Here is an 18,264-nt window from a genome sequence, read left to right on the forward strand (position 1 = left end):
GGCATAATTAATATTTAGCTTTGGTGTGTCTAACCTCATAAGAATGCCAGGAAACGGTACATTCTGTGAATCAGGCAGATAGTTATCATCATGGATCATGGAGGACTTTGACCTTCCCTGGAGTCAAAACCTAAGTTGTGGCTACAGAGTAAGACCCTGACTCTATAATCATATAAACATTATTGATATTACAGTACTGTAATGTTTCTGTTTAATTGTGTTCAGGAGTGGAATGTACAACTTTACACATTATAATGCATTTATTGTCTTGTGTATGAAATGCTGTCATGTATCATGTATCCCCTAATCTGATAGGCCTTGCTGTGATTTGAGTCAGACTCAAGAATTTTAAGTTCTCCATTGTTTTTTTGTTTTTTTTACATTCCTTTACTACTACATTGTGGGTGTCCTACCTGGACTGCATGGGTGAAGACCATTCTGTCCTCCGGATTGGTATTGGGCTTTTGTGACAATTACATCCCTATCATGTTCAACAATGTTCTAGAAAACACTCGACATTAGAATTTATATGGTTATTCTGTTTAAATTTTTTCCAGATCTAAAACTGAAACTAAATGTTTTACTTCTCACTAATAGAGGTCACTGAGGTATATTTCTGATTGTGTTAGTGAACATGTGTTTAAGCTTTATGAACTTATCATTATTTTCTGTAAACCCTCCAGTTTGAGAACCACTGGTCTAGAATGTCTTCGTATGCCATAGCTTACAGATTTCCCTTCACTGAAAGTAAAGTGCTCTAGACAATGGTGAATGGTCTCCACTTATATAACGCTTTACACTGTGTCTCATTCAACCATTCACGCACACACACACACTCACATACCAGTGGTAGCAGAGCTGCCATGCAAGATGCTAACTTTCCATCGCGAGCAACTTGGGGTTCAGTGTCTTGCCCAAGGACACTTCAGTATGTGGGCCGGGAATCAAACCGCCAACACTATGATTAGTAGACACCCCGCTCTACCACCTGATCCACAGCCGCCCACCATGTGACAATACACGTGTGCACAAAGCAAGGTCTACAAAGATATGTTCTGCCAAGTTTGGTGTTGAAGAACTGAACATTGGAATGGGATGTTCAGCAAGAACTTATGGGTATTACAGTATGATCAGGTATCCAAATACTTTTGGCCATATAGTGGATGTTAAGATTCTCTTATTAGATTATCTTCCATTAGTCGCTTTCATTCTTGCATCTAAAACCAAAAAAAAAGAAAGCGCGAAAGACTGGTTAACTTAAGGTAGTGTACAGCAAAGTTCTTGAAGCAATGCTGAAAACTGAATTAAAATGACTTCTATTTCTCTTATGCATTACAGCAGTTTACATATGATGGGTTGTGTATTTTTCTTTGTGGGACTATTTTGAATGGGTTGTCCGGGGCCTGGCCGATTTGCACGACGGGCCTGTTGGCAGAAGTCATTTTAAAAACAGCTGTATGTTCCAGCATGCTAAAATAAAGAGACGATGCAAAGGAGAACACAGCAGTACACTGACTCAGGGGTTCCCAAACTTTTCCAGGGCAAGGCCCCCCAAATGGCATTAACATTTGACCGAGGCCCCCCTTTTGCAAGATGTCTTTAAAACACATTAAAAATACAGAGTTCTGAATATATCCCCCTTTTTATTAATAATTACATCTTATATCTTTACATTACATTACATTGCTAATTGATTGTGTGAGTGTGTGAGTGTGTGTGTGTGGTTGGTTGTCTGAGAGTGAGAATCATGTATTTATTTATTTTTCACCCCAAATTGTTGAGGCCCCCCGGGCGCCCCCTGGCGGCCCCCACTTTGAAAACCACTGCACTGACTAACACACAGCTTGGTGAACGCGGCGCGCGCCTTCCGTGTGAAGATGAGTCACGTGCTAAAGTGGTGCTCGTCACATGATCAGCTGATCTCCGCTTCCTCTCTCTGGATGGCTGCAGGATTTTCAGGCTCCTCCGGTTCAGCGCTAGCAAACGAGCCGCTTCGTTCGTTTAAACTTTAATCCGAAATCCTTTCGAGCCACATCGGGCTGTAGATTAATCCGTGGGCGCGCGTTTAGGTAGCAAAACTGGCGCTTTTAGTCGAGTGGATGATGAACGGCCACGCAATTCTCTACACCGGGGTCACTCTGGCCTTCTGGAGCACCATCCTCATCGTCGGTATGTTCTCGTGCACTGATATCTTTATTTATTTATTATAATTCCCGCCATCTTCCATCAATTCTTGATGAATGGCGTGAAAACGTTTGTTCATAAGATTCGTGGGTTTCCTGATAAGGTAGATGTGTCTGTCCACGGTTAGCATTGCTAATGTAATAGCTAGCGAGCGGAGCAGCTGGTCAGGTTAATGGCGTGTGTCACGCAGCGCAGGTAGACTTCATCGACATAAAAATGGAGATACTGCTGAGTAAATGCTGTTAAAGATGGCTGAGGATTGTAATTTGTACTTTAGGGAGCTCTAACTCACCACTTACTACATACAGTGCTAAGTAGCTGCTAACCTAACGGCTAGTTAGCGGTGGCGCTGTTATAGAGAGTATCGGCCTTAACGGCAATGTTTACATCGGATTAATGCTAAGTTTTATTTTTTTTAATTTGCGAATTCTCACTATTTCCGTGAGATATCTATATAACTATAATGTGTGTGTGTTATCTATACATACATGTATCTACATACACATATATACACACACACACACACACACACACACCTATCTATATATCTCAACAATTATAAATCTTGCATGGTAGCACTACTTGTACTTTCTTCACTTTGCTTGTATTTCCTCATTTGTAAGTCGCTTTGGATGAAAGCATCTGCTAAATGAATAAATGTTATGTATGTGTATATGTATGTATGTATGTATGTATGTATCATAAAGGGCAGTGACTTCTTGTTTTTGTTGGACAGGTTTTAATCATGACACTGAGACTCACGAATTTTCCAACTGTTCATTTCCTACTGTTTTTTTTCCAGTAAATATTAGCGCACCAGTAGTCTGCACCTTCCCCTTTTTCCTACTTTAGTATAACATAACTATTCATATTCCTGCTCAATATGTCCAAAACATCACGGTACTCATTCTTTCGTCAGTTTATCAGTTTATTCATTCTGCCGTTCCACTGAGGAATGATGCACAATATGAATTACAGTATGAGTTTTGCTAATAAAAGAGTGGAGCGTATACTGAAATTAATACAGTGAGACTTTTATTCGTTCATTCATCTTTCTGGTCAGGGTCACGGTGGATCTGGGGTCTAGCCTAAGAATTGTGGGTGTGAGGCAGGAATGGATGGGATGCTATATACACGCTCGTTCACACCTAGGGGGAATTTAAGCCACTTTTCCACTGGACGCTACAATTCGGCTCACTTTACTTTCCTGAGCTTGCTTTTCCTCTGCCGCCTCGACACGGGTGCCGTCTTCTACTCGCCTTCACACAGGACTAACGTCATATTATCGAAGCCCTGTACAAATACACGGTCAGGCCGTAATCCAAACGCCTTTCCTGTTCACTGACCCTATTTAAGAATGTAAAATATCGCCACTCTAGCCACTACATAGTGCTCGATTATGATGAAGTCAGATTCAGGCGTGACAGGAGAGACTTCGATAAACGCCTGTAACAAGCGAGATGTAAGAATCCAAGACAGAAACCTTTGTTGTAATTTTAACGAGACAAACGATGCATCATTTTCAATTAATAGAATATTACCGTACGCAAAGTATGTATTAAATGACACATTTATTCGGGCACAATACAGAACCACATGTTAAGGGGAGTCCAGAAAATCCAGAGAAAGGAGGAGAATCCAGAGGAAACCCACAAAGAAACGTCACACAGGATGTAACCTGAGTTCAGGGTCAAACCCGCGACCATGTGTCTTTATTCACCTTTTGCAAAATATCAGTGTTTCATGGAAAAAGGAAAAACTGATTTAAAAAATTCCAATCATTAAAAAAAATAGTTCAAAAGAGAGAAATACAAATTGTCTGCTCGGTTAAATTAGAGTATTTTAATTTATTAGTCATTCATAGCTGTTAAGCATTTGAAGTCTTTCTAGTCTTTGTAACCTGGGCTAAATGAGGAACGAACCATTCTCACATGAGCGTGAGTTATCACACACATCCTCAACGGAGCACACACTGTCACGGGCCTCTTTTTACTTGTGGAAGACGTTCAATTTCTTTAACGTTGTTTCTGCTTCTTAATGCAGAAAGACATATTGGTTAGATTGCGTTCGTCTTGAACCGTCCCGCCTTAATTATTTTATGATCTGGTCTGAATGTGTGTGCTTCCTTCAGATTCTGTTGTGCCTAATCGAATCTATTTTTCACGTTTCTCTTCAGGAATCTGTTATACCATCTTTGACCTTGGGTTCCGGTTCGACGTGGCATGGTGAGTGCCGAGTGTGAATATTTAAATCGTTGGTATTTTCCAAGAGAATACGTTTCCTTTCTCTAGTCTCTCAAAGTTGACCTTTATTCATATGTATATCCCTTATGAGGTCAGTCTGATCAAGAATACAAGAATCGGTATAATTTGGGATCTTGCGTAATCTCTCTGCGCTTTAAAATCTTTGCGTCTCTTTTGGCAGGTTTTTAACGGAGACGTCCCCGTATATGTGGGCCAACCTTGGAATCGGCCTGGCCATCTCGCTGTCTGTTGTTGGAGCGGCTTGGTAAGAGCTTATGCTGTTTCCTCTTTTCTCCTTCTTTCACAAGAGAACGGCTCACACTGAGGTCAGGGGGGGGATTTTACGATGTGGAAAAAGCTGAAATGCCCGTATTTGCCTTAACTTCTGAATGCCTTTTCATAAAAGTGTACACGTGCCAAAGGTCTGCTACATTACTCACCAAAAAGGAGGTTATGCCAGGGAATCTGGCATTATAACCCGGTTTCTTATACAGTTGCTATGATAAAGTTTAGCATGTTTGCTCATTTTCACGTTTGTGAAGGTCCCGTTTTGCTTTCTTTAGTAGTATAAATGGAGAACTACTAAGTGGAGGAGAGATCATCGGACATTCCTGAAAGTGATGTAAACATGGACTATTAGCTGTATGGCATGATCAGTGAGAGAGGGTCGGATTTTCTTAATGTTGTGGTACAGAATGAACCTACAGGACGGTGCATTTGTTGAAATGTGGTCTGTGAAGGTCAAGTGGTCCTCAAATGTCACCCCAAGGTTCCTGGCTGTCCTGGTTGGTTTCTATTAGTATATAGTTATTAGTATTAAGCCTGTTGTATGTTCTCATCTCTGCAGGGGAATTTATATAACTGGCTCCAGCATCATTGGAGGAGGAGTCAAGGCCCCGAGAATTAAGACCAAAAACCTCGTCAGGTTTGTTCTATCTGCATTCTGTCTTTTTAAATTTTTTTTATTTATTTTTGGTTCATTCATTTGATGTGAATATTGCTGACATTGTGTTATGACCTTTGCGCTGCAGTATAATCTTTTGTGAAGCTGTTGCCATTTATGGGATCATCATGGCAATTGTCATAAGTAACATGGCGGAGGTGAGCTTTTAAAAGTTGACTGGTTTATTTCTGTTTTTGTAAGTATTTTAATAATTGGTTCTTCTAAACTTCCTTCTGTGCCCTAGACTTTCAGTGGCACAACTCCAGAGACAATTGGAGCCAGGAACTACCAAGCAGGTATAAAAAGGCCCAAATGAAAAGGAGATTTAGATTTGATTTAAACTTCATTTCTGAAATTTGGAAAATTGGTTCTGTTCATTAAGTTGGTTAAAGCATTTTATGATGTCGTATTTCCAGGCTACTCCATGTTCGGGGCGGGTCTCACTGTTGGCTTTTCCAATCTCTTCTGTGGCATCTGCGTTGGCATCGTGGGCAGTGGGGCGGCTTTGGCTGATGCCCAGAACGCCAGCCTCTTTGTTAAGATTCTCATTGTGGAAATCTTTGGCAGTGCCATCGGGCTGTTTGGAGTCATTGTAGCCATTTTGCAGGTGTGTAATTCTTCCCACTTTATGTATCGTCATGAGAGAGTATTATATTGCATAATGATAATGACACTAAGGGCATTTTCACACCTGCCTTGTTTGAAGCGTTTGTTTCGGAACCATGGTGCGTTTTCTCACTAGGTTCGGTTCGTTTAGACGTATACGAACATGGCATTTGCACTTGGATCTGCACCAAAACAATTGCAAACGAACTCTGGAGAAGTTTGCTTGTGCTGTTAAAGCAATACGACACAAAGGACCGATCTGTATAGCAGTGCATGATGGGAAGTGCATTACGTTAAAAATGTATTTGTAACGACTTTCAAAAACGCTTAAAAATAGTTTTACCAGGTGTTCAGTGAGCATCTCAAGCAGATGGGCTTTAATAGCTCAGTGGAACATATACACTCGTGTAAAAAAAAAAAATTATTAAAAAATGTACACCCCATGGAAATTGTTCTTGGACAAGCGAACATTTGATCCTCTTTGAAACAGCGCTTGTTAATAAAGTTGATGTACTTGAACAAAACCACAAGGAAAATGAGCTTTTCCAATCATTTATTCAACAAAAATATCAATAGATGTGGTGATCTTGTGTGGGAAAAGTAAGTACACGCTTAGCCTCAGAAGCTTGTATTGTCCCCTTTAGCAGAAATAACTTCTTATAGGCGTTTTGCATAATTGTCCACCAGGCTTCCACTCTTCCATGCAATATTCTTTCAGTTGTAAGATGTTTGAGGGTTTTCTTGCATGTACTGCCTGTTTCAACTACACCCCCCCACAACATTTCAAATCCGGGCTTTGACTAGGCCATTCCATAACCCTCCATTTCTTCTTTTTGAGACATTCCTTGGAGGAATTGCTAGTGTGCAGAGGATCATTATCCTGTTGAAAGGTCCACTTTCGGTTCAACTTTCAGACAGATGGCCTCACACGATCTTCAAGCTCTCTTTATGATGCAGAATTCAGAGTTGAATCAAGGAATGCAAGCTGTCCAGTCCCTGAGACAGTGACGCAACCCCAAACCATAACATTTCCACCACCATGCTTCACAGTTGGTATGCGGTGCTTCTCCTGAAAAGCTGTCTCTGATCTTTTTAAATCCCTTGCCAGACTCAGACACAACCTTTTTTCTGAAGGCCTTACAGAACTCTTTAGCTCTTGGTATGATGACACCACACACCTCAATAACAAAGGGAACACCAGACACTAGATATGAGAGGGGTATAAATAAGACCGATTCCACCTGCACTCCATAAGCAGGTTCTAATCACTGGAACCCAATCTTCAACAGCTCATTCCAATTTTATGGATTTAAATGTGTGTAAAATGTAGGGGTGTACTTACTTTTCCCATGTGATTGATCCATTTTTTTTTTAAATTTAAAATGTAAATTTTATGTCATTTGATAGTGTATCACCTTTATTAATATTCACTATTTCAAAGAGGATCAAATGTTCGATTGTCCAGATATGTCCAAAAATAACAATTTCCATTGGGGTGTACATTTTTTTTTTTACATAACTAAATTAGCTTAACAATAATAATAATAATAATAATAATAATAATAATAACTACAGCTAAAAAATAATCACAATAAGCTTGCAGAGCTGCTGTCTCTCCATCTTGATGGACGATCCCTGGGGTCTAACGACTGAGAGGACCGTTTACTCACATGTGACTTGCAGGACACATTTTGATCCTCTTTGGAATGTTGCTTTGTGAAAACGAACCAAGACAAGGAGAAAAAGCAACATTGTAATAATTTACGTCCCCGTTTCGGAACAAAACCCAGATCTCTAGGTCAGAAAACGCCCCTAAACACCTTTCCTGCATACAGGAAGAGGAAATGCGTTATGACTGTCTTCCTGAAACCAACATGTTCCTTTTTTTTTTCTTCCTCTTCCCCCTTTGTTGCAAAATTCTGAGGGGTTTCCTATTTATTGTAATTGAGTTTGGTATGTGACATTATCATGCTAGGAATGTCTCACAAAAATATGAGGCGCTGCTAATTATCATCCACAGTAGACTTTTGTCGTGCTTTGAGGGTTTTTTCTGTTTTATTACTTGATGCACGTTCATGTTCGCCTCTAGGTAATCCACAAAATCATACCCGCCAACTTTTTTGCATGATCAGGAAATGGAAATGAGTTAAATGTATGCAAAAATGTGTTTTCTTTTTTTATATGAAGGGATAAAAAAAAGACATGACGTATCCTATACTTCCATATACAGTAAGTTAAAACTAATATAATGAAAACGTGTGCAACAACAAGCTCCATATTAGTTCTCCATTTGGCCACACTAAAAAATTTGACATGTGGCATGATGAGAATTTATTAGTCCGACCCTGGAGCCTGATCTGATGTGTGTAGTTGTAACGCTACTGCAAATGAAACAAATGGAGACGGACTACATGACGTTCCGTCTGCTTACTCCTCAAGTGCAGCTGATGAATTGAATCCTCCCACCAGTTGTTTTCTTCAATATTAATATTGTCTGACATGATTTTTTTTTGTTTTTTTGTCCCCCCCCCCCCAGACATCGAAAGTAAAAATGGGAGATTAGACGCAGTCTTCAAGACGAACAACAAAGAAGAACGATGCTGTGTTGGATACACAGCCTGACTATGTAAATACATAGTAAATTATTTAAATGTGTTTTCTTGCTCTCTTTTGTTTTGTTTTGTTTTTCCCCCTGTGTCTGTTTTTAACCGTCGTTTACCGAAGAGTGAAACATTCGCACCGCTTTGTCTTAAAGGAATGCATGTTTTAGTCAAACACAGATCTTTTAAGACACGTTACAGATACATGAACCTCAGAAGAAGAGATCTCTTCAACAGGTGTGATGTTGGCCCTAGATCATCTTGAAGATGTATAACAGTTGTATTGATTCCTGGAGGCTATTTTATTTCAACTGTATGAATACATGTGTAAATATATATATATATATATATATATATATATATATATATATATATATATATATATATATATATATATATATATATATATATATATATATATATATATATATATATATATATATATATATATATATATATAAATATATATATATAAATATATATATATATATATATATATATATATATATATAAGATTCTGTAGAGTAGAATCCTAACATTGCGAAGACTGGACCCCAGTCACCTCTTCAGACGTCTAAACTCCCTGAAAGGTTACTCGGTAATTTTGGTGAACGTTTTGAACTTCTCTTGAGCGGTGTAGCTTGCTGTGATTTGCTGTTCTGTACAACACACACAAAAAAGTAAAAACAAACAATGAAATGTTTGAAATTTGTATGTAGTATGGTTGTCCGAGGTGTTCATTATTCCGTGGTTATGGAGACACGTTTAAGTCAGATCTATTGTAAATCCTATAGTCCGAACAACTCTGGATCCTTTTGAATATTGTTCATTCTAGTGTGTGTGTGTGTGTGTGTGTGTGTGTTCATTCATCTGTGAAGCCATCGATAGACGAGGACACGGCTAATCCGCCATTACTCCCAATCTGTTAATTTGATATTAATGCCCAGTGTTTTTGTATGTGCATTGGCACCAGGACACGCTTCCGCTGTGTTTTGGTTCTGAATGAGAGGATGTATAAATCTAGTGTTTATAAGAGTATCTTAAAACTATGTGAGGCATGAGGATGTTTAACATTCCATATTTCTCCTACTGTATTTCAGCGTCTTTGGGGATTTTTAATATTTTTTTTCTCCAACCCCCCGGTGTTTTTGTTTACTGAAGTAAGATGCAAAGGTAACTATATTTAGAGTTCCATGTTCATCCCCTGTAACTCTTTGCTATGTAGGTACTCCACTAAAGAGATAAGCTTGCCGTGATGGTTGTCACTGCAAGTCAGATAGCTTTAATAGACCTTTGGTGAAAAACGTTGCATGCAGTTACGGCTCTTTCTTTAGAGAGTTACAGCTCTTGATTGTACGTTTTGTGGTTTTTCATTGTTTCTTTCTGTAATAATAATGATGACAATGTATCCGTGTAGTCCTGTACATGCAATACAAAGCACTTGGGTGAATTCTAGCTTCTAACGGATGACCTAAACCCCAACTTCCAGCGCATTTTAATACGTTCAATGCTCCGAGACATCTCGTACATCTTGCCAGTTAATGATCAGCTTTAATACGTGTGATCCTGTAGAGATTTTTTCCAATCACACCGGAAGCCACAATCTTTTACAAAAAAAAAAACATACACATTTATTTCAAAGCATTCCAGTAATTTATCTTGATGCCAGCTCTTGGAGCTCTCTGGAGGTAAAGAAGGACCTATTATTAGCAGCTTGGCCGCGTTCACGTGCCTTGCTAATACGGGATGTCCACATCTGTGCCCAAATGTCCACTTGTAATTCTTGATTCTCTCTTTGACCAGGCATCCAGTGATTTTGTGTGTATGTTCCTGTGGTGATTTTTTTTTTTTTTTTTTCTTCACTGTTTTTGAAATGTAAAAAAAAAAAAAAGTGGATGCTGTTGACTTCCTCGAACAAATAAATACATCAAATACATCCTGTCCTGATGTCCAACGTTTGTTCCTGTGTCAGTGTCTCTGTTAACAGGTTAACAGGCACTAAATGTAGACACCTTTATTTCTGTGTATCCTTCAGTGTTATGTCACTTTCTCTTTAAGGATGGTCTGGAGAATATAACGGACACAAGACCGCTGGGGCAGGAATCACGCTGCCACGTGATCGAGAGGACGGTTGATGTGGCCTCATGGTCTTGTTTTATAGTAAATAAAAGTGCAGTTTGTGTAGCATGTACAGAACAACTTCTCTTTTTTTTTTAAGATGTATTGCAAAGAATGGGAGAGGGAAAGTGGGATTATGGAGTCGATGGTGTGTGCACCTTGGTGCTGTCTGAAACTGCTCAAAACAAGCTGCTAGACTGCATGCTGGATGAATTGTTGGCTCTCAGCTTCCTACTATGAGGTTACTTTAAAAAATCACTAGATAGTAGCCTATAGTAATGATAACAAGTAAGATAACAAACTTCAAAAATACAATGTCCTCCACTAATATTGATATCCTTGGTATTCCCATTGACATTTTAAATTTTTTAGTACACCTGGGTGACTATGAACAGGAAATTGTTCATCCATGACTTCCTGTTTCACAGGGGTATAAATATGAGGTGTAACACAGGCCAAATTCTCTTAGTCATTCATAACTGGGTGAGACCAAGGAATATAGCTGTGATGTGCAGCAAAAAGTTGTTGATCTTCACAAAATGGGAAGTGGCTATAAGAAAATGGCACAAGCATTGAAAATACCCATTTCCACCATCAGGGCAATAATTAAGAAATTCCAGTCAACTGAAAATGTTATGAGTCGACCTGGAAGAGGACGCGTGTCTATATCGTCTCAACACACTGTGAAAAGGACGGTTTGAGTGGATAAAATATCTCCAAGGATCACAGCTGGAGAACTGCAGAAGTTAGTTGTGTCTTGGGGTCAGAAAGTCTCCAAAACTACAATCCAAAGTCACCTACATCACCACAAGCTGTTTGGAAGGGTTTCAAGTAGAGCAACTAATCAACAACTAATCGATAAAATCGATAATGATCGATTATGAAAATCGTTGTCAACGAATTTCAGTATCGATTAGTCGGTCTGCGCACGGCACATGTTTACTCATTACGTTACTTCTGTTCAGAAAACGCTTCAGAGAGTAAATACTAGACTTGTGTCCCAAATCACGTACTCAATAGCATTTGAAGGGAATGATGTACAGTCATAAAGAAGACTGTAAAGTGTTCATCTAGGTGTCAGGCATGAAGCACACCTTTTACATTTTTGATATTTATTTATTTTTTATTTTATTTATAATTGTTGGAAGGGCTGGAATGTTTAAGTTAAGTTCACTTAAGTTATCGAGTAAACATTACTTAATTTTTTTTAAGGCAACCACTTTCCTCAAATTTTTAAGTACATTCAACTTATCCAAGTTTACAGTGTGGTTCAGACAGCCTTCTCCGTAGTTCACTCACATAAATGTGATATTAGGACCAACATATGAACACCATGTACATACCATAGTATGTGTCACAGGATGTGCTTTGCTACATGTTTTACCCATATTTTTTTTCTTTAGGACTTACAGTTTTCTCTTCCCTTCTTTTTTTAAAAAATAATTTATTTTTATTATTATTATAATATATTTTTATCTCAGTAAAATGTACTTGTGTGTTAAATTTGCCAAATGTATTATGTACCGCTGATATGGTGGAATAAGTCAATGGGGCATGCCACTTGATGATAACCCACCGCAAAAATAATGCACCTCTTCAAAAGTACTCTCTTTACATATTTAATGCTCGAACTGGACTCTTTCCATTAGCAAATAATTTCACCCTTATTATCTCTCTCTCTCTCTCTCTCTCTCTCTCGCTATATATATATATATATATATATATATATATATATATATATATATATATATATATATATATATATATATATATATATATATATATACCTGTCGGTATATATCTTAGTTTTGAAGCTGGGATCTAAGAAACACCAATATTTCTGCTGTCGCAGAAGTAAAGTTCCTGGAACTTCTTATAAGAAATCGCTCCATGTAATACTTCTCTCTCAATGTAATGCGCACATGTCTTATATCATTGACTCCCTTCCACACAGACAGTAATACACTATGACAGCAATACACAATCACAGTAATACACTATGACAGCAATACACAATAACTTCATAAAATTCTAATTCTAAATTCTAAATTCTAAATTCTTGATGATTCCTACCACTCAGTGGTAAGGCCACAGTTGTCCAGAAAAGCTGAAAGACTCACGCAGCCCAGCCAGGAGCCGCCAGATTGTCGTAGAAATTAGACAACACTCGCAGACCTCTGAAGTCCTCTGAAGGTAAAAAGGTTTATTACAGAAAGATGGTTAATACAGGATAGAATAAAGCAGGATAGAATAATGAGAGCGCTCTGAAGCGCTTGTGCTGAACCACAAGCGGTATAGAAAATGGATGGATATACATTTTAGATTTCTCAATCAATCATGACAGTCTGTTATGAACTCGGGAATTTCTGTAATATCCACTGAAAAGTTAAAAGTACAGCACAGCATTGTTTTGTCATAGGTTGATATAATCATACCTGAGTGATGAGCCTACACACATAAACATCAAAAGAAAAACAGACTGCAATTCAATTAAAATGTTTGGGTTTACCATATTGTTCCAACCTGGAACCTGGAACTGACTTTTATATTAAAGTGGGGGATCAATACACACTAAAATAATACGTAATACAATAAAAACACATTTCGTTAAAATTATTTATAAAACATCAACAACAACATTACAGTTGTTATTTAACACGTGTTCACCCCATTGCTGTGAAAGCTCTAAATTTGCTGGAGAGACACAGGGCCACAGCTTCACATTTTTGGTTTGCTAAAGAAGAGTTATACATTAGCACATTTTGTCATAATTTATGGCCTAAAGCATTTTTTTCCTGCTAGAGGAATAACAGAGACCCCGCAGGCGGTATGTTTGCCACTACTGACCTAAACGTTCACCGTTTCTCCTACAAAATATGCCGAATGGCGTCATCACTATTTTCTGATACACGTTAATACGCACCAGGACTTTAGTTTGGGATCGGACGACGTCACAGGCACGGGTTACTCTGATTGGATAAATCCATGCGAGCTCATTGGATATTCATGAATTTCTCCGGCTCCTCCACCTGCCCAGTCTCCTGAATTTAAACGCTCGATATATAAGAAATATTTCACACGTGATCATGTAGCACTTAGAAATTATTTTGGGTCTGTTTTTGTTTGAATATTTAGGCTATGGTCAGGTTGCTTGACAACTCTAATGGTAAATTTTGATAACATTAATGCTATAGCTTGTTATTGTTAGTGATTTTCAGCTGTTACTGAAGATGAATGTGTTATGTGTTAGCTAGCCACCTACTGTCTAGTTAGTGCTAGAGAGTAATTGTTACATTCAGTCTCCTTTTCCTTCACCCAGCTAGCTACAAATCTTTTTAGCTGGCATGGAAATCGATGAAGCAACTTTTGTCACCTTGATCAACCCCAACCAGTTCCCTGCCAAGTTGTGGCGTTTGGTGAACGATCCACAGATTCGCTCAATCTGGTGGGACGCCAGTGGGGAAGGAATACTTGTCCATCAGCAAGCCTTCGAAGCTGAAGTGCTATTGTCCCAACCCAGGCATTTGTCTGAGTACTTCAGAACGACAGATTTCGTCAGTTTCATTCGCCAGCTGAACCTCTACGGTTTCAGAAAAGAACGGATAGACCGTGACGTCTCAGACAAGCAACCCGACATCTCATCCATTAAGGCCCAGCTGCACCACTTTCACAACCCGTTCTTCAAACGGGATAAGCCTGAGCTTCTAGTCAAACTAAAGCGACTCACGCCTCTCAACAAGGCCAAGCTCACCGGGAGAGAGGTGACCAGCAGGAAATCAAAACATTTCCATCATATGATGCTGAATTCGCCACAGGAAACCTCTGGCTTAATGAAAACAGGTTGGTAGTGTTTCAACAAGCAGATCAAACGAATAGACAGAATATATTCATTCATTCATTCATTTCAGTAACAACTTTATCTAACTTTATATAGGAATGTGTAGAAAAAAGAGAAAATAGACAAATATAAAGAGAAAGCGTACGTCATTTTGCTAGTACAGTGCCAGCTGGATAACTTTGTGGCCTCGGTCATCATCTGTAGTTTTAGTTTATTAATACTTGACTTGTCTATCTGTTCAGGTTCAGTCTTGCTTGGACATCAGGGAACCCCTTACCACCTTCCCTGTAATGGCCCTCAGCAGGAGAAGGACTGCGACAGAACGTCCAAATCCTCCCAAGCATTTGTAGTGGGCCATGGTGATCCTTCTCCAGTTACATTAAACACTAACGACGCTGTGCCTGTCCCTGTGTCTCACCACTTCCCAGTGGACTCGTCGAGTGCACATCCCTCCAGCGTCATGCACATGCAGCAGGGCGTCAAACCTCATCACTCACAGCACGGGTTTCACACACCAGGTGATGATGATTTAATACATTTTGTCCTCTTTATAATAGTTATAATAGCTCAGCCTTAATTAGTATAAGCATTCGATTTGCACGCTACTTTAGTAAATACTGTAGTATAGAGCATTATTCTGACGTGTAGTTTAATTGTATGCAATTTAGGATGAAGCCCAATCCATTGTTTCACAATTTCAGTGTTGGCGTTTATTAATCTTCGTTTATTAACCTTCAATGTTTCCCACCCCCAGTGTATCAGCGCTGTAGCCCAGACGTCTTGGATTCAAAAGTGCCATGCTTTCAACAACCAGCTGCTTCCTACTCTCCTTGTGGCTATTACCCTGTGAGAACTGAGAAACCTTTTTAAGTTCATGTACTGTTCTGATCACTAAAAATGGCTAGTGTCGTTATTTTAGCCAGTGTAGGCATGTTAAGGTTTGATGGTACATGTTGCAGTATGAAGGGAATGCTGGGAGGTCAAACAGTTAAAAGTAGAACCTAGATGTGTAAATAATATTAATATGAATGTTTCCACTCATTCCTCAGGACCACTCAGTGAGATACGCTCATCCGATTGATCAGGATCCATACTGGAAAGCAGGTGATGTTCCAGAGTCCAGGACGAGTGACATGAAAGACAAAGAGAAAGTGGACCTGGACACTATATTCAAACTGGCGGATGAAATACAGGTCAGATTAGACGATTTCCCATCAAGAACAGCCCCGAGTGTGTATCTGTGCTTACAGTGTAGTCAGTGCTGCCGTAGTACCATAAGGTCCAATAGTCTGAATCCAGGACCAAAAACTGTTTACACGGTTCAAGAACATACAGTGCCCTCCAATAATAATGGCACCCTTGGTAAATATGAGCAAAGAAGGCTGTGAAAATGTGTGAAAAATTGTCTTTATTGTTTAAACTTTTGATCTTTTGTTCAGCCTTCTTTGCTCATATTTACCAAGGGTGCCAATATTAATGGAGGGCACTGTATGTGGTTTAAATCTCACGTTCTCATATCAAACTCATCAGAAATCATAACAATCATAACATAACATTTAGCATTTCTACCACACACTGTTAAGTCCTGTTGTTTTTTAATACTCAACTGTCGTGATGCACCAAAATGCAAAAAAACAAACAAAAAACAACAACAACAACAAAAAACTGTTTATTTGCATATTTTATGCAATTTTGAATAGACTTTCAGGAAAACTGAATTCGGTACGGAAAAACTCTGTCACCATAGCGTAACCATAAAATGTTTGCGCTGTAAATCAGTGTGTAGCCACCATTGTTAATCCATATTATTCATTATATTCATTCCTTATTTCTGTTCTTGCGCCTGTTTTAAAATAATCAGCACATGACTGAACAAAACTTTTTTTTTTGTCATGAATTTGCAATCAGAAGTTTATAGACTTGTTTGTGAGGTAATGGATTTGAGTTTATGGGTGCATCTCAATCAGCTCCATAGTTCAGTAGACAGGACACTGATCAGGGATTGGACCATTTGAAGGGCTGTCTCAATTGAGAAATCCTACCAGTGTGCACTGGGACGTTCACTCCCTAAAAATCCCACAATGCACCACGAAAACCAAGGAGCATAGATGTTCACTATTTTCCCATACTGAAAATGACGTCATGTTTTCAGAAGCCTCTCAGATCGAACAATGTGGCGGACGAACACTTGTTGTAGATCTCAAATGATTACTTACATTAGCGATTTTTAACTTTATTTGATGTTCTATATATTGTTTATTTGAGTCTAACGTCTTTAATGATTTTTTAAAAATCTACTAACTAGTCTACGATCCTACTTGAAGTACCATGACAGACAAATTAATATGCCATATAAGTGCCAGTGGTGATGTTTTACAACGCAAGTACATAATCATGTTACCGGAAGTTGAGTCATCAGTGTCCTAATGTGTAGTGAGTCAGGGTCTTTACCAGTACCCGAGCTCATGTACACCATATACTGATTCACCACCTAGGGATCTAGGGAGCTGATTGAGACGCACCCTACTGTATGTATTAATGTTGGTCTTTTCTATATATTTTATTTATTCAGGCTGAAGTTGAAGTTGCCGCAGGGACCAGTTACCTGATAAGACAGCTTGACTAGGGAGCACATTTTATTTCGAGTGTAATGACTGGAAATGTTGCCTTTAATCCTTTTCCTGACAATGATTCACATGACAGCAACATGAGTTGATTATTATCACTTTCCAGGTATATTCCTTTGATACGATATAACAGAAAATAGGTAGCAAATGATCCTTAATGATCAGTAAATTTCAGAGGTCTAAACTCCCTGAAAGATTACGAGGTATTTTTGATGAACGTTTTGAACTTCTCTAGAGCGGTGTAGCTTGCTGTGATTTGCTGTTCTGTACAACACATACACAAAAAAGTATGACATGTTTGAAATTTGTGTGTAGTATGGCTGTCTGAGGCGTTTATTATTCCGTGGTTACGGAGACACATTTAAGCCAGATCTATTGTAAATCCTATAGTCCGAACAATTCTGGATCCTTTGGAATATCGTGCATTCTTGCATTGGCACCAGGACACGCTTCCGCTGTGTTTTGGTTCTGAATGAGAGGATGTATAAATCTAGTGTTTATAAGAGTATCTTAAAACTATGTGAGGCATGAGGATGTTTAACATTCCATATTTCTCCTACTGTATTTGAGTGTCTTTGGGGATTTTTAATATTTTTTTTCTCCAACCCCCCGGTGTTTTTGTTTACTGAAGTAAGATGCAAAGGTTACATTTATTTCAAAGCATTCCAGTAATTTATCTTGATGCCAGCTCTTGGAGCTCTCTGGAGGTAAAGAAGGACCTATTATTAGCAGCTTGGCCGCGTTCACGTGCCTTGATAATACGGGATGTCCACATCTGTGCCCATATCAATTTACCTCATTTACCTCAGTTTACCTCATCAAAGCTTTTATTATTTTGTTTTTTGCACTCTTTCAGACCCCTCTATTTATTGTTGTATAAATAAGAGGTTTTTTTGAATGCAAGGAGGAAGTGAAATAGACAAAAATGTTATAAATAAAATGGTTTGTTCAGTTCAGTGGTGTTGTTATCATTGTGTCAAATACAAAAGTAAAACAATAAATAAATATTGGTTCTGCATATCGGTTATTGGTCGATCTCTAATTTGGAGAGATTCTGTATGGAGGAATGTTCTCAGATCCCTTGCCATGTATTCTCCAACCTCAT

At 38.7% G+C, this 18,264-nt stretch overlaps 2 protein-coding genes across 2 annotated transcripts; both read left to right on the forward strand.

Annotated features, from left to right (window-relative positions):
* The first annotated feature begins 1,904 nt into the window (after positions 1 to 1,904).
* Positions 1,905 to 8,908, forward strand: atp6v0b (ATPase H+ transporting V0 subunit b). The gene is made up of 8 exons (XM_017471413.3): positions 1,905 to 2,169; positions 4,361 to 4,409; positions 4,609 to 4,692; positions 5,275 to 5,352; positions 5,459 to 5,528; positions 5,615 to 5,666; positions 5,787 to 5,977; positions 8,513 to 8,908. Exons 1-8 carry the CDS (start codon positions 2,100 to 2,102, stop codon positions 8,537 to 8,539), a joined length of 621 nt encoding a protein of 206 aa, XP_017326902.1. The 5' UTR covers positions 1,905 to 2,099; the 3' UTR covers positions 8,540 to 8,908.
* Positions 8,909 to 12,788: 3,880 nt separating this feature from the next.
* On the forward strand, positions 12,789 to 18,131 carry LOC108267378 (heat shock factor protein 5-like). The gene is made up of 6 exons (XM_017471408.3): positions 12,789 to 12,887; positions 14,014 to 14,534; positions 14,775 to 15,050; positions 15,287 to 15,378; positions 15,582 to 15,725; positions 17,105 to 18,131. The coding sequence occupies exons 2-6, from the start codon at positions 14,039 to 14,041 to the stop codon at positions 17,156 to 17,158; spliced, it is 1,062 nt and encodes a 353-aa protein (XP_017326897.1). The 5' UTR covers positions 12,789 to 12,887; positions 14,014 to 14,038; the 3' UTR covers positions 17,159 to 18,131.
* Positions 18,132 to 18,264: the final 133 nt, after the last annotated feature.

Source organism: Ictalurus punctatus, chromosome 7 (genome assembly GCF_001660625.3).
Source record: "Ictalurus punctatus breed USDA103 chromosome 7, Coco_2.0, whole genome shotgun sequence".
Taxonomy (NCBI): domain Eukaryota; kingdom Metazoa; phylum Chordata; class Actinopteri; order Siluriformes; family Ictaluridae; genus Ictalurus; species Ictalurus punctatus.

Coding starts and splice junctions, on each gene's coding strand:
- atp6v0b (XM_017471413.3), top strand. CDS start 2,100: ATGATGAACGGCCACGCAATTCTCTACACCGGGGTCACTCTGGCCTTC. Junction 4,410..4,608: donor TTCCGGTTCGACGTGGCATG/GTGAGTGCCGAG, acceptor CTCTTTTGGCAG/GTTTTTAACGGAGACGTCCC. Junction 5,529..5,614: donor TCATAAGTAACATGGCGGAG/GTGAGCTTTTAA, acceptor TCTGTGCCCTAG/ACTTTCAGTGGCACAACTCC.
- LOC108267378 (XM_017471408.3), top strand. CDS start 14,039: ATGGAAATCGATGAAGCAACTTTTGTCACCTTGATCAACCCCAACCAG. Junction 14,535..14,774: donor CTCTGGCTTAATGAAAACAG/GTTGGTAGTGTT, acceptor CTATCTGTTCAG/GTTCAGTCTTGCTTGGACAT. Junction 15,379..15,581: donor CTCCTTGTGGCTATTACCCT/GTGAGAACTGAG, acceptor CTCATTCCTCAG/GACCACTCAGTGAGATACGC.